This window comes from Phaethon lepturus, unplaced genomic scaffold (assembly GCF_000687285.1).
Source record: "Phaethon lepturus isolate BGI_N335 unplaced genomic scaffold, ASM68728v1 scaffold21460, whole genome shotgun sequence".
NCBI classification, from domain to species: Eukaryota; Metazoa; Chordata; class Aves; order Phaethontiformes; family Phaethontidae; genus Phaethon; species Phaethon lepturus.
The window spans coordinates 6,755-20,879 of NW_010514311.1; the positions used below are offsets into that span (position 1 = coordinate 6,755).

General features: G+C 39.4%; 1 protein-coding gene across 1 annotated transcript in view; it reads left to right on the forward strand.

Annotated features, from left to right (window-relative positions):
* The window catches only part of HGFAC (HGF activator), a gene marked incomplete at its 5' end in the record, with an annotated part of 12,667 nt that extends 1,625 nt beyond the window's left edge, over positions 1-11,042 (forward strand). Inside the window, 6 exons of the mRNA XM_010292727.1 lie at positions 842-927; positions 1,866-2,106; positions 4,735-4,874; positions 7,061-7,201; positions 8,246-8,394; positions 10,872-11,042. Coding sequence (XP_010291029.1) covers positions 842-927; positions 1,866-2,106; positions 4,735-4,874; positions 7,061-7,201; positions 8,246-8,394; positions 10,872-11,042 — 928 coding nt within the window. The remainder of the gene's footprint in view (positions 1-841; positions 928-1,865; positions 2,107-4,734; positions 4,875-7,060; positions 7,202-8,245; positions 8,395-10,871) is intronic.
* Positions 11,043-14,125: the final 3,083 nt, after the last annotated feature.

Sequence of the window (14,125 nt, forward strand, 5' to 3'; positions counted from 1 at the left end):
AAGAACCTTAAAATAATAAATAATGCTTCTGATAAATCCAACTGAAATTCGAATTACTGTTTATCTGGAGCTCTGAATTACCTTGGTTATTTTTTTGGGTCTACTGAAGATCTTTCGGGGTCTTCAAAGTTTGCCTCTATTCTTGGGAGTAAATTGGGCAAATTTCTGGTTACTTATATGGCATTGATAAAGACAGTTAGGCTGTACCATGGAGAAACCCTAATGGAATCAAATCAAGACCTCTTTAATACCAAGGTAACAAAGGGCTAAACTGTTTCTGATATCCCTTTTAATTTTTTTTCCTCTTTTGAGGAATACAATATTTTCTTGGAGTAGTCTTTCATTTCCTCAGACTCTCCAGGGAATGTGAACCTGATCTTCTCAAATTCATTTTTGCTAGCTATTCTTGGTATGGATTTTTTATGAATCTACCTGTGTTGGAATTTCCTCGCTTTAAAAAATCATCTAAAAAAGGAATCTTTCCCATGGGATTTAGTCCTGAAAATAGCTAAGCTGATATCTGTTAAAGCACTTCAGTGTGGGCTGTATTTAAACCATGTGAACATGCTCATGTATCTGAATACTCTAGGCAAATTTTACAGGTGTTTAGTCATGTGTCTGGATTTCAGGTCCTAGAGAACCTTAGACTAGGTTAGCTTTAAGCATGAAGAATGCTACTGAAAGGCTGCTCACCCATTTAGTGGTTAGCAGGTGCTTCAACGCTTGGTCAGATGGCTCGAAACCCGAGTTTTGTCAGTCCTCTGCACTGTGCAAGAGGAAAAAGCGGGAAACCTCCGGGAAGCTTGGTTAATGCTTGTAATTCACTCTCCTCCTGAATTAGAAATCCGGATGATGATGAGAAGCCATGGTGTTACATCATGAAGGACAACAGTTTGTCTTGGGAGTATTGTGACATTCCATCTTGTGGTATGTAAAGGCTTGTTTAAAATCTGTATTATGAATGAATGAAGAAAGATTTATTGATACTAGAACAACCTTTCACTGTATAATTTTGAATGTTCTACTGTTCCCAGGAGTGTTGAATATTTTAGTGTTTGCAGTAAATCAAATGACAACAACAAGCTGCTTTTTGCATTTTTTGGAGTTGCAATACAATCTGTGAATTTTTTCCTGAAACACTGTATAACAACGGTGTCACGCTACTGCTTTCAGTCAAAATCATCCCAATAGCACCAAATTTTCTGCTAGAACATGCAAGACATCAGAAATTATTGATGCTTTGGTACAAAGCAGGGAATTACAGGCCCAGAGAAGTGAATGGGCCTCTGCAAGTAAATGGAGATGGGATCCTCGAGATGTATGAGACAGAGTATTTAATACCAAAACCTACGGATTTTGCTCTTTCCCCCCCCCCCCCTTTAACTGCTGTTAACATTGAAGCTGAACTTTAGAATGGAGTTGTAATCTGAAAATTCAGTTTCTAAACTTGTCCTTTTATTTCCTTTTTGTTGTTCTAATGCATTTGATAGATATTAACACATGTCCTAGTCCTTGCTATTGCAATGGCAAAGCGCAGTCCAGATTCCGAAAATGAAGATGTGGTGTATCATGCATTCAGTTGTGCCTCCTCCAGTAGTGAAGATTGCATTTGTACTGGAAAATGAAGCACTGTCTGGGGATGTTCACAGATGCATTTAATTTACACTAATACATGTGTAGCCAGTGTTGGGAATAGGCTTAAATTTCAGTCTTGCAAGTCTCCCGAGGAACTGAATGAGTTTCAGTTGTATGTGAATGTTTAATGATAATTTAACAAACCTTTCTTTTAAAGGCTCCTATAAAAGTTCCAGTCCTTCGAAATCACAAGGATTTATAGTCTGATGCCCTATCCCTTTATATCTCAGCAAGCAGGGAAAGGAGGCCACCGGTTCCAGACAAGGTAGATAGTTCTGCAGTTACCAGAAGACCATGTGGGAGAAGACACAAAAAAAGAAGTTTTGTGAGACCTAGGATTGTTGGAGGATCTTCATCTCTGCCTGGATCTCACCCCTGGACAGCAGCTATCTATATTGGAGAGAGTTTCTGCGGTGGAAGCCTTATTCAGACTTGCTGGGTTGTGTCAGCAGCGCACTGCTTTGCTAACAGGTAAACTCACCCGTCAGTCTGACAGTCGGTCCTCTCCTCATCATAGTCACTGTCTGTTTATGACTCACAGCAAACTTGAACTGAAACAAGTGAGAAAGAAGATGAGATTATGTATGTGAGAAAAGGCCAATGTTTCAAAAGGAGTTTCCAGGAATTTGAGTGCAGTTCATGGGCTAACAGCTTAGAGTCCTATTATCTCACAAGCCCTTATCTTGTTCCTTAAGGAGTCTCAAAGAAGGTAAATGACCCAACTGAAGGAATAAGGGAGTGCTGAGCTGGACATAGAATGGGGGCTTGCATGTGCAGACATCTGCAAGGGAATATAAGCATTTGCCTTCTTCTCAGTTACCTTTTTGAACATTTATGCCTGCTTGGAGGTGTAACAGATGACTAGCTCATTGCTCTGTTTTATTCAAAAAGGCTGAGACAGCCAAGCAATGATTTATTAGAGACAATAAATTACTGCTGGTTGACACAAATAGAATGGGCCGAGCTTTACAAAAAAAACAAAGGGAAGAACTGAACTGCTGTTCAGTTTTTGAGGCTGATTTCCTTCAGAGGTGTTTTGGTTTTTTTTGGAGTCTTTTTGCGCTCCAGCTGTGGGACACTGGAGAAAATATTGGCTATTGATTGACTTTTACTTAATTCTAAATATTTCATTTTCCACAAATGCTGAACACTTTCCCTGATATCAGCTTGATCACATTGATGTGAAAAATATTACATCATTTCATACCCATTGTTCCTTTGCATAGTAAAGAAGCCAAGAGAAACAGAAAACCTTGTGCCAGAATACATACACTGATAGCTTGTAGAGCTAATAATACCATTGTGAATGCTGTACTGAAGCATTTGGAGCTGGAGCCACAACGCATTTGTTTTTCAAATGTTGTGAAATAGCTACTAACTTTGGCAGCTATTCAGGACATTTCCACCCACTTCCAGCTGGTGGTTTGGTACATACAGATTTTCCATAATTGCTGCATTGTAATTTGCACTCTTCTGTGTGTTTAGTACCTCTGAGTTAGCCACATTTTCTACTGTTTTCCACTAGGCGACAATAGATACCTGTGCAGCTAACTTGTTTGGGGTTTTTTTTCCTTTTCTGCAACCCCTCCTGTTTTATTTTTTTTCCTCAATGAATCTCCTGTAAGTCATAGTAGAACCACTCAGTGCCTTTAAAATCTATTCTAAATACTATCCTGGGAAGCAAACTTCCACTCTGTTTTCCAGGCTCAAAATCTGATTTTCAAGGGAGGTGGTTTACCACTGTGAGAACACTGGAGAAAATCCTGGCCTCGCCTATCGATTGAAGCATATTTTATTGTCTTCTTGTTCGCCAGTCACAGAAAGATAAACTTTGTGCTTTCCTTCATTGACCATAAACACAGTTTTTGTTGCAGAGTAGCTGCCGGCTCTCTGCGCTGCAATTAGTTAGAATCTCTTTCCTCTAAGTACATCACTCTTGATCATTGCTTCATGCTCCATACTGGAGGAGACCCCACAGTGCTTTTTGTATCTGACAGGCACTACAGAGGCACAGAAACACAAAACACAACTAGGGAAACTTTGCAATGGCGTTGACCACTCTGCATCTGTGCGTCATGCGTGACAGCAGGTATTTTCTGCTCCTGCACTGGATAACAAAACACATGAGTGCTCCAATGTTGAAGACACTTGCTAACTAGATTTGTTGTAGACTTAGGCACATGCAGATCGAATTGGTTTTAAAGCAAGAGTGAAATTTGAATTCTGTTGCTTTCAAAGCTAGAGGATTTACTGTCTTTCCAAACACTTCCCAATTATTCCCAAATGTCTCTTCCTTCTGAAGTTACACTGGTTCTTATTAGTTGTCTGTTCTAGGACACTGGATGTGAGAGGACTGTGGTCTTTTTAAAGTAAACAATCAGTGGCTGTAAAAGATGGTGCAAATCACAAAAACTGCATTCTCCTCGGAATGCGGTTTTCCCCTTAGATCAGTATGCTGTTGGGACCTTCCTCCACCAAGCTGCTTTTGATCCTAGACAACAGAGTTAACATAGGTCAAGCTAATCTCAGAGAAGAAGTGGTGATATCTCTCAGGTGGAAGCTGCTCAGATGTTCCTGAGTTGTCTGTTTAACAGCATCTTTAAAATCTTGACCCACATCTGTAATATTTTTAAGAGCCTGGTTTCCCTGAGAAATGAGATATCCATCACTGGCTCATCTTTTGGCCCCTCATTTCTTCCTCAGTAATACTTGTACTCGTTGGCAAAGTCTGGCTGAAGTTGACCCAGTTAAGTTTCTAGAGCAAGAAGTGCTTGCAGCCCCTGAAGATGCTTGTTAGCCAGAGAGCAGCTGGGCAGCTGTGCACGTGCTTGCCTTTTCCTGCTGTCAAGGAGCAGCAGCCTTTAATTAGGCTAATCAGGACCCACAGAGCCTGGGACTCGCTGTAACACTGGTCGTCTTTTTCCCGGCCCAGAGTAGGTAGGAAGCCTGGGGAACAGGTCAAGGCATTATGAGAGTGTAAATAATGGATGTGGTGGGGAGCTGAGGTTATCACAGTTCACGGGACACACAGCCGTTGGAAATTAGGTTTCGTCTGACTGGCTAATCACAGAATTGCGTGTTCTCTCTTTTGTATTACAGTCCACTAAAATCAACTATTACAGTAGTTCTGGGACAGCATATATTTAATAGAACAACTGATGTAACACAAACATTTGAAATAGAGAAATACATCTTGCATCCTCAGTATTCTGTGTTCAACCCTACTGAACATGATATCGGTGAGTATTTCTCTTCTTACAATTTTATTTTCTGTTTACTCAAGTTAGTTTCAAGTTGAGTTGATCTGTCAAAAATTGCCTTCATAAGGGAAAAATCATAGGCATTAGGAGAAGCTTTTGAGCACAGAGAGTTCTTAGTTCTACCAGGGTTATAACAGCATCTGAAAGCTAGACAAATTCAGATGAGAAACAAATTGCAAATTTTAAATAATTATGATAATTAGCCTTTGGAGCAATTTACCTAAATGTATGGCAGATTTGTCATCACTTCAAGTCTTTGTGGGGTTAGGCATTTTTTTCAACTGAACCAGAAACTGTGGGCTTGATGCAGGAATTACTTGGTAAAACTCTATTGTCTGTATTGTATAGAGGATCTGACTAGATGAATATAATAGCCCCATCTGCTCTGAAAATCTATGTTACTAAGAATCATTTTTTACACTGAGATAGGTTTAAAAATCAGCTGTCTTATCAGTGAAAAGCTAAATGCCTTTCTGATTGACCTTACAATATGAGTCAGAATGACAATGGAACAGCAATTCGCTTCGTATTTTCTGATCTGCTCTTGTGGAAGGTGGCACGTCACCCCAGGTTATCAAGCTGTGTGAGCACTTTGTCTTTGAGACTATTTAATATCCTGGCATCGGAGATGTTTTAAGTCAGGCATGTACTGGCTTTTTTTCTCCCAGATGGGGAATATTTTCCACTGTGTAGCAAAAAGCATTCAGATTCTGTGTTGGTCAGAGCTCTGTCACAGCGTAGCAGGAGACGAACTGGATTTGGGGTATTACTCTGCTCTGAAATATCCTGGAATAAACCACTGTTGGAACTTTGAGATCTTCTAACTTTATGAATTACTCTGAAACGTGGCGTGCCTCGCTGATGTGCAATGTCCAAATCTAGGGTCAGCTGAACATGGAGTTCCTAAGGTGTGCCCCACTGCAAACAAACAAGCAGGCAGAAATTGGGGGGGAAAGATGTGGGGGCACATTCTGCCCCGTCAGTGATTTATACTGACACAGCAGAGGGTTATTTCCTGCTAAAAATGCTTTTCTAAAGGAAACAAACTACCTCATGAGTGTTTGCTGGGAAGTTCAGGAGATTCAGAAACAGGCAGGGTTGGTGGGGAAGAGGAGGAAGGCGAGGAAGAGCAAGCTGCTGAGTGTTGGAACGTGGTTTGTGTAGGCTTAGCCTGCGAGGTACTCTTTATGTGTTCCACAAAGGCCAAAAAATGTAGTCAGCAGCAAAATAAGACTATCCAGTGGGATCTCTTGCTTTCCACACACCTGTGCTCAGAAAACCTGGAGCTTCGAAATAAGGCTATCAAGTGGGATCTCTTGCTTTCCACACACCTGTGCTCAGAAAACCTGGAGCTTCCAATAGGCACGATGCGAAACTTTAATAGGTGTGTCCACGTTACCTCAGCTCTGTCCTCTTGGAGTAGTGTGCCCAAATCCAACATGTTGCCCTTATACCAAGCACAAATCCCCCTGTTTCTCTACAGCCAAACACAGGGGGTTTGCTACAGGGGAACCAATGTTTCTGCTACTTATGACATCTTTTTGAGTATCAAGTTTGTGCTGCTGCACAGCTCTGTATTTACACCATCTGCAGCCCCATGAGGGGATAGTAAAAGTTGTGTAGGTTATGTAATTCTTTGTAGCTTTCAGAAGCTTGGTTTTGAATTTTCATTCCTTAATTTCTGAGATCTTGAATTTTGTTGAACTCAGTGATAATACAGACTGCAAAATACACTAGCTCTTGCATAATTAATTTTTTAAATCAAACTGGGATTAGGCAGGTGTCCAGACTTTCAGAAGCAGTGAGCACTTGCACACTTATTTCAGCTGGAAGTTGTGGATATGTCACTGTTATTTAACTTTAAGGTGGGAGGAAACATATATATTTTCTATCTTCACCCTTCTCTACAAAGGCAGTGAAGCAGAATCTGCTCTGTGAGCGCAGCATAAAATAAATATTCCCACAAGAGGAGTAGCTAATGTTTCAGCCTTCAATTTGCTGAGAAATCAGGTGCTGTTGAGATGAGTCTGTCTGTCTTTGATTGAAATATCTTAATTAAGAGAGGCTTAGGGGATAATTAATGTTGTATCTGAGACCCATTGCTGCCAATCCCATTAAAGAAAGGGAACAGTCACTTTATTCCTCCTATATTTTCTGTTCACCAGCTCTGATTAAACTGAAGAAGAATGGCCAACGTTGTGCTGTCAAGTCCCAGTTTGTTCAGCCCATCTGCTTGCCGGAGAGTAACACCATTTTCCCTGATCAGTTCAAATGTCAGATTTCTGGATGGGGGCACAAGCATGAGAGTGGGTATCTAGAAAAAACTATAATAATCAAAACATAATGCTCAATTATTTGTTATACAACTCATAGTTTGGTAAAATATTTTCCAAGGGACTTCTGCGGGATTTTTTTTATCTACCTTTAGGTGTTTACAACTTTTACATCTCAAACAGTCATCCTGAACTTCCTTTATAGTCTTTGGAATTTGGAGTGTGGTTTCTTGACCAAATGTTTGCATCCATTTTAGGACTAGATGAGCTGTGAGCTAGCTAGATCTCCGTGGACTGGGAGGGGAGCAAGCAGCTTAGCTGTAGGTGCCAACAACTTGACACCTTAGTCAAGTGAATCCTATCTCTGGTTTCTCAAGGTAGATATCAAAGACTGCAAACCAAACACAATCAACTTGCTACTCTGTGATGGAGGAGATCTTTGCCTTCAGAAGCCAGAAAGTTTGGAAATACCTACAGGAGAGAGCCAGATAGACTTTGGGCTAAGAAGTGCTTACATCCATCTTGGAAAAAGGTGGAAAAATCCATCCCATCCTTTCAGATGAGGAATTTCAGGATTATGAGGCTTGGCCGTGTGCTTTGATGTGGAGATAGCAAACACCTATGTAGACAGATGAGAAGGATGGGGGAGCTGCCTGCCTCATTTTGGTAAGAGATTCAGAATGAGCAAATGTTGTCCTGGTCTAAACATGTAGTCTAAAGGCAAAAAGAGGTATGGAGCCTTTGATAAATTGATGATTTAATATCATATCTGAAAAGAGCAGAGAACAGGAGTGCTGGGGGAGTGTTCCTGAGTCTCTAGGAAATGAGAGAACCCAAAATGGGTTAATGCCTGGACATGGCATACTGTTATTTTAAAGGGCATGGAGTCTGACTGGAGGATCAGAAAGTGATCTGATCACTAGAAAAATTATTATCTTTTTAAGAGATTCATAACACAAATATAACTGAGATGTATTAAGTGTGTTTATATGTTGCATTGTGCATTGTGTTTCCATGTTACGATATTCACATTCTATAAAAATGATTTTCTTTTCCTCTCTGGGAATTTTTTAAAAGATATATCTGGTTATTCAAATGTCCTGCAAGAAACACTGATTCCAATTATTCCTGAGGAGAAATGTAGAAGCCCTGAAATTTATGGAACAGAAATCACCGAAAATATGTTCTGTGCTGGCTACTTTGACAGCAAATCTGATGCTTGTCAGGTAATGTTGTGAATCATTTCTAGGCAGAGAATATAAATGTATATTATTGTCAGAAATGCTGCAGTGTTACAGTGCTTTCTTTTGATGTTACAGTGTTCCTAAAGAAAAGAAAGGTTCCTAAAGAAAAGAAGCATTCCTAAAGAAAAGAAACTTATGTGACTGCACTGTTTGCTTCCACCTTAATTTTTTAAGATGTTCAATGTCAATTAAGTTCTACGGAAGGGAAAAAAACCTCCAGGGTGTTATATTCCTCCTTCCTGTATAAAAGGCAGTGGCTGTGCCCCGGGGGGTGAGTTGCTTTAGCTCCTGGCTGGGCTTGCAGTCTTGCAAGCTGGTTTTGGTTTTTTGCAAGAATGGTTTGCTGGCCAGCTGGGAGTGCAACCAGCGTGTATCTGTGCGGAGCCAAATCCCTGAGCTGCTGCCTCTTGCCTGACTGGTAATAAGGGTACCCAGGTAGGAGGTGGAGAGCAGTGGCCAGGTTTGGAGGAGGAAGGAGCTGAGGTTGCTGTAGTGGATGGGATTTAATGGTGTAGAATGTCAGTCGGTTGGAAACTGTGTTTCATGACTTCAGTCCTTTATAAAATGACCTCATGTTCTTACTACTTTGCATCTCCTTTTGAGTTATGTCACACCCTGGCTCTGAATAAGGGTGTAGAATTGTTGTGGTAATAGATGAGACTATTTTTTAAATGAAGGATCAGATTATTCCTTACAGAAACCTTCTGATTTTATCTTCATTTTGAAGATAAAATGCACTATTAGCATAAATTTAGTATCAGGCAGCACGTAGCTAATAGCTGGCAGTGAGATTAAGTAAAGCAAAGAATGTCATGTATATTGTGTGCTGGAACCCCTATAGTGATCGTAAAAGTGTTCAAAACCAGCAGGAGCTCAGGGTTTCCAGGCCAGGGCTGAGAACTGATTGTAGTTATTGTAGTTACTGGCTGCAAGTGTTCGTACTTGCCAGAGAACTAGACACTACCTTGCTTGATCAGTTTTCCTTGCCTTAGTCAGGAAGTACAAATACAAGATGCAGCTTTATAGCTCGTTCTTGTTCCCTGCTATGGAAAAAACAGAGTTAATCAGGAATGAGAGGGAGAAAGGAGAAAGCAGAGGGAATGAGAGAGGGGCTGCACAATGACAAGTGGTCTGGAGAGAGTTGCAAAGTGGGAGAAATAGTGGTTTAGAGTCACAGATGTTGATGAAGAAAAGTGCTCGTGACATGAAATCATTATTAGTGAATCAATAATTCTTTTTTTTTCCCCCCTGTTGGCAGACTTGTAGTGTGGTCTGAGGAGAAACAGTGTAGACCTCTTAATGTCACAACAAATGTAGCTGACCTCTGAGTTTTCTCAATGCATGGAAATTAAACTATAAACAATCTGTTATGTATAAAAATATTTCAAGATCAAGAAATACCAAGTAGACAATGTGTTCTGCTTGATTATTTTTTAAAGATTTTCTTGGAAACTTTTTTTTTTTTTTTTTTTTTTTTAGTCAGTGCACTGATATTGAAGTTTTGAGAAGTAAATTGATCTCGGATACAAGACCTCATTTGATGTACCTCATTTATCACAGAAATCTCCTAGTCTAAAGGCAGCACAATTTTACTACCTACTTTGCTCTCAAGGGATTTTCTTTTTAAATAGGAAAAAATATATTTCTCCTTCGTGTCAAACAACTAGCGTGGTGGCTCTTTTCACCAGTACCCTTTAAGTCACATTTGCCTTTTCATTTCTGCAGGAAGTCAGTCTAAGAGTAATAATAATAAAAATCCCTTTCCTGAATGCTTGCAAGCTTTTAAATAAGTATAAATGTTCCAAATTCATCCTTGCCATAGTGTGTTATGAAGCAGTAGTTTGTTCTTATTTTCAGTTTATGGTTTTAATGACAATGTGAATGCTTAGTAGCATCAAATTCAACCGAGGCAAAAACCCCATATGCCACGTAAAATTATAGCATCCCACAGTCACATGGAAAAATGTTTATGTATGCAACACCCTTCTTTGAAAACTTTTGTGATCTCTGACAGTTGCAATAAGCTGCATTGAGAAACTCTCCAAATACTCTGCCTTATGTAATCCATCCATGCAGAGCCCATATTACAACATTGTGTAAGCCTCAGAGACTTGCTTACTCCCATTGCAAGTGACCCAAATCAACCATGCTTTTCTGTAGGTGTCTGAATCTAAAAGAATTTAAAATTTTTAAACAAAATGTGGTATTTTGATACTTCTATTCCATGTGGAATTAAAAAAACCCACAATCATATTAGAGGTATGACTAAAAAAACTTTCTATAATGAAACTTCAGGAGACCACTGCTTCCATGTTGTGGGTTTTTTTTGGTGGTTTTTTTTTTTTTTTTTTTTCTATTATGCTATTATGCTAACATTCTTAATTTAGGATTTTACCAAACTGACCTTTTTCCAACTGCTTTCTATCAAATTGAATAATCTTTGCTTACTTTTAACACAGGGAGATTCTGGTGGGCCTCTGGCCTGTGAGAAGAATGAAATCTCTTACCTCTATGGAGTTATCAGCTGGGGAGATGGCTGTGGCAGAGTCAACAAACCTGGAGTGTACACACGAGTGACAAACTATGTAAACTGGATTAATGAGAAAATATCCCCCCGGAAAACTAGTTGAACAGTTAAATATGCTAACATTTGAAGCAGGGTTCAAGTGTCTTTTGGTTTCATTGAAGTAGCATAAATATTTTATTTTAAGTTTGTATGAAAACTGTCATGGTAATTCTTAGCAATTCCAAACCAGACCACCAAAAGTCAGCCTACTCTACCTGATGTCAGCTTCCTTGATCTAGAATCTTAGGGCTGTGGATTGCTCAAGATAAAAGACTGTCTTTATTTGGCTGAATATAACAAATATGTCGAGACAGTGCACCAAAATCTACAACTGTTTGTCTGCTTGGTGGATTACATAGAGTGATTTGAATATGTTTGTGCAGTGTCTGGTGGAGCTGTCATCCCCCAAACCTGCCTGTAACAACATTGTCCTTGTATTGTCACGAGATAAAAAAAAATAGATAGGAGAAGCACCAAAAATGAAATTCCCTCCCCCTCAGAAGTGATCTCTTGAAGTTCAGGTCGAGAGACACCAGCAGAGCAAGGTGGGTGAAGTTGCTCCTCAGCTAACCGCAACAAGCCAGTTCTGGGGAAAAACAGAGGGTTTAGGTTTTGATTCAACCAAACATGTAAACACAGGTTTATGTTCTCCTGACGTAAAATTAGGAACATGCTTCAGAGCTCTGCTGAATCTGGTGTGCAATTTTCCAGCAAGGTTAATGCAAAACCTCTTGAGAGCACGAAGTTTCTTGCTGAAAAATACTGGAAGTCAGTGCATCTGGCTTCAGGCTGATGCAGTTAGGACCTTTTGCAGACTGTGAGCTGCTCCTCACCCTAAGGATAGCAGTGGAAATATTTCACCTTGATGATAAATGCCTAAGTGTTTCTTAAATTTGACAGTGTTTTGAAGATGGCTTAGATTTTGTACTAACAAGTTGTTCAACTTTTTAAAAAGTTCAGAAAGGAGGTTTCTGTTAACAGATTTTTAAACTGGATGGCTTGGGGAGCAGCTTGACATTTTCCTTGGCAGTTTGATGATATAAACCACAGCGTTGCTGCCATGGTCTATGGAATTGTTATGGGAACAATCAAAGAAATTATTACAATATAGAGCTGTTTAGAGGCTGTAGACTCAGCTGTGTGACCAAAAAAAGGCAGAAAATGATTCAACAAAAAAATCTGATAAAGAAGAATGGAAAAGTACAACTTTTTTTTTAATACAGGGAACGTTTAGCCGTGTCAGATGAGTACATTTGGAAGTGTTGATATGAAATGTATTTCTTCTCTGGTAGTGAATGTTTTTGAATTCTCTTAAGTGTTTCAAGAAAAGCTATGCTTTAAGATAGAGAATTCTAAAGTGGTGCCTGGATACTCAGATATGTGTTTTGTTTTACAGTACTGGCAGTGTCTTCATGGGTTTCTTAGTTGTGGTGAGTGATTTTGGCAGTTAGAAGAAACTTTGTAATGAAAAATAACCAAAACCTAAATTTGTGTAAGTACAAATATCTAACAATGTTAATCTAGATGAATTATGTAAATGGTTTAATAAAAATGTTTACCTCCTGTTTCTTGGACTTAGTCTGTTATGTTGAGTCTGTTACATATAAAGTTAAAATTAAATCTTTGAATCCTTCCGTAGGTTGTTCAGCGGGTTGAGAGCTGGTAGAAAAATGAAATAACACTTCTCTGTGCTGGAAGGCATCTGAAAAGCTCTGCATAAAAATTAATGTCAGCTGGTGGTGCTCCCAGTCTTACGCAAGTGTGGCACAAAACTTCCAGTAGACAGATGTAAGAGCTTAGATATGATTTTCAGCTATAAATACTGCGAATACTAAGATCAGAGTCTTTAGTTTGTTTTTTCTGAAGCACTAAACACTAGCTTGACAAATTGAGATCCACCTCTGGGGTCTGATTCCAAAACAAGCTGAAGACTCTTGTTGCCTGGGTTTGCCTTCCTGGCCATTTGCAGTACGAGTCTGGCTTGCTTAACTCCACGAAATGAATGCGACTGTGTTACAAGACTAACTGTACCTGCTGCTGAAAGACAAGTACTATATCAGCATGAAGGAACCACTTACTCTTCTTTGGAAGGGATTCATTTGGAACAGGTTTCCAAGCAAAGCTGATGCCATTCTGAACGTCCATATCTGTTCTGTGACTTCAGTTTCACTTTGAAATTAATATCCATCCACACTGTGTATGCTTTTCAGCTGGTAGTTTTGTGTTACATGTATTTTCTTAGTCTTCTCTTGCTGTAAAGAAGGAAAGGTGTTAGACTGGTGTTCCTGATAATTTTTGTTGAGCTTTGTAGCTGTCCTGTTTTCAAAATGTATGCTGTTTATATCAGCATATAGCAACACCAGTACAATCAATAAAATAATTTTTTTAAATACACAGACTGCTTCACTTGTGAACATTCCATTTTCTGCCCTCAGAGGCCTCAATGACAAACCTTCAGTCGATACGGTCCCACTCTGCGTGTGCTAAAATTAATTTGTGGCTTTCAAAGCAGTCTGTTTGTCCACTGTTGCTGTGTCGGTTTGGTGGAACTAAATTTCATCATTTGAGCATCTGATGTATCGTGATTAGCCCTATATTAAATCCACAAACCCAGAGCAGGGGTGGCAAAGAAATGTCCAGGTTAAGTGAGAGGTCCTTGCCTGACCTCTCATGCTCCTGACAGTGGTCACGTTCCTGTGGGGCACTCCAGCACCTTCTGCCTCCTCCTGTTCAGCATTACCCCGTGGAAACTCTTGCTCCATGTTTTTCTCCTGCTTTTAAGTGCTTATCACTTTGGTTAAAAATCCAACTTAAATTTACCAGCGAAATTTCATCTCATATTTTCCCCTAACATTTATCTTGAAATTGAATTAGAATTCAAAGCCAGTTGAAAAAACACATCCCTCATTCATTATGAAACACACTTAAAGATGGTTTTATTAAATTATATGTTATTCTGTGCAAACTGACCAATTCAAAGGGAAGAAATAAATGCAAACACCTAAAAAAACCCTTCTATTATGCTATTGAAAGAAAAATGTGCTTGGTGCTGTTTGAAAAAAAGCTGAAGAACTAATTACCATTAAATAAGATGCAGTAGGAGTATTTTCAGAATAATGGACTCTAATTAGTCCATTGCTCGTTGAA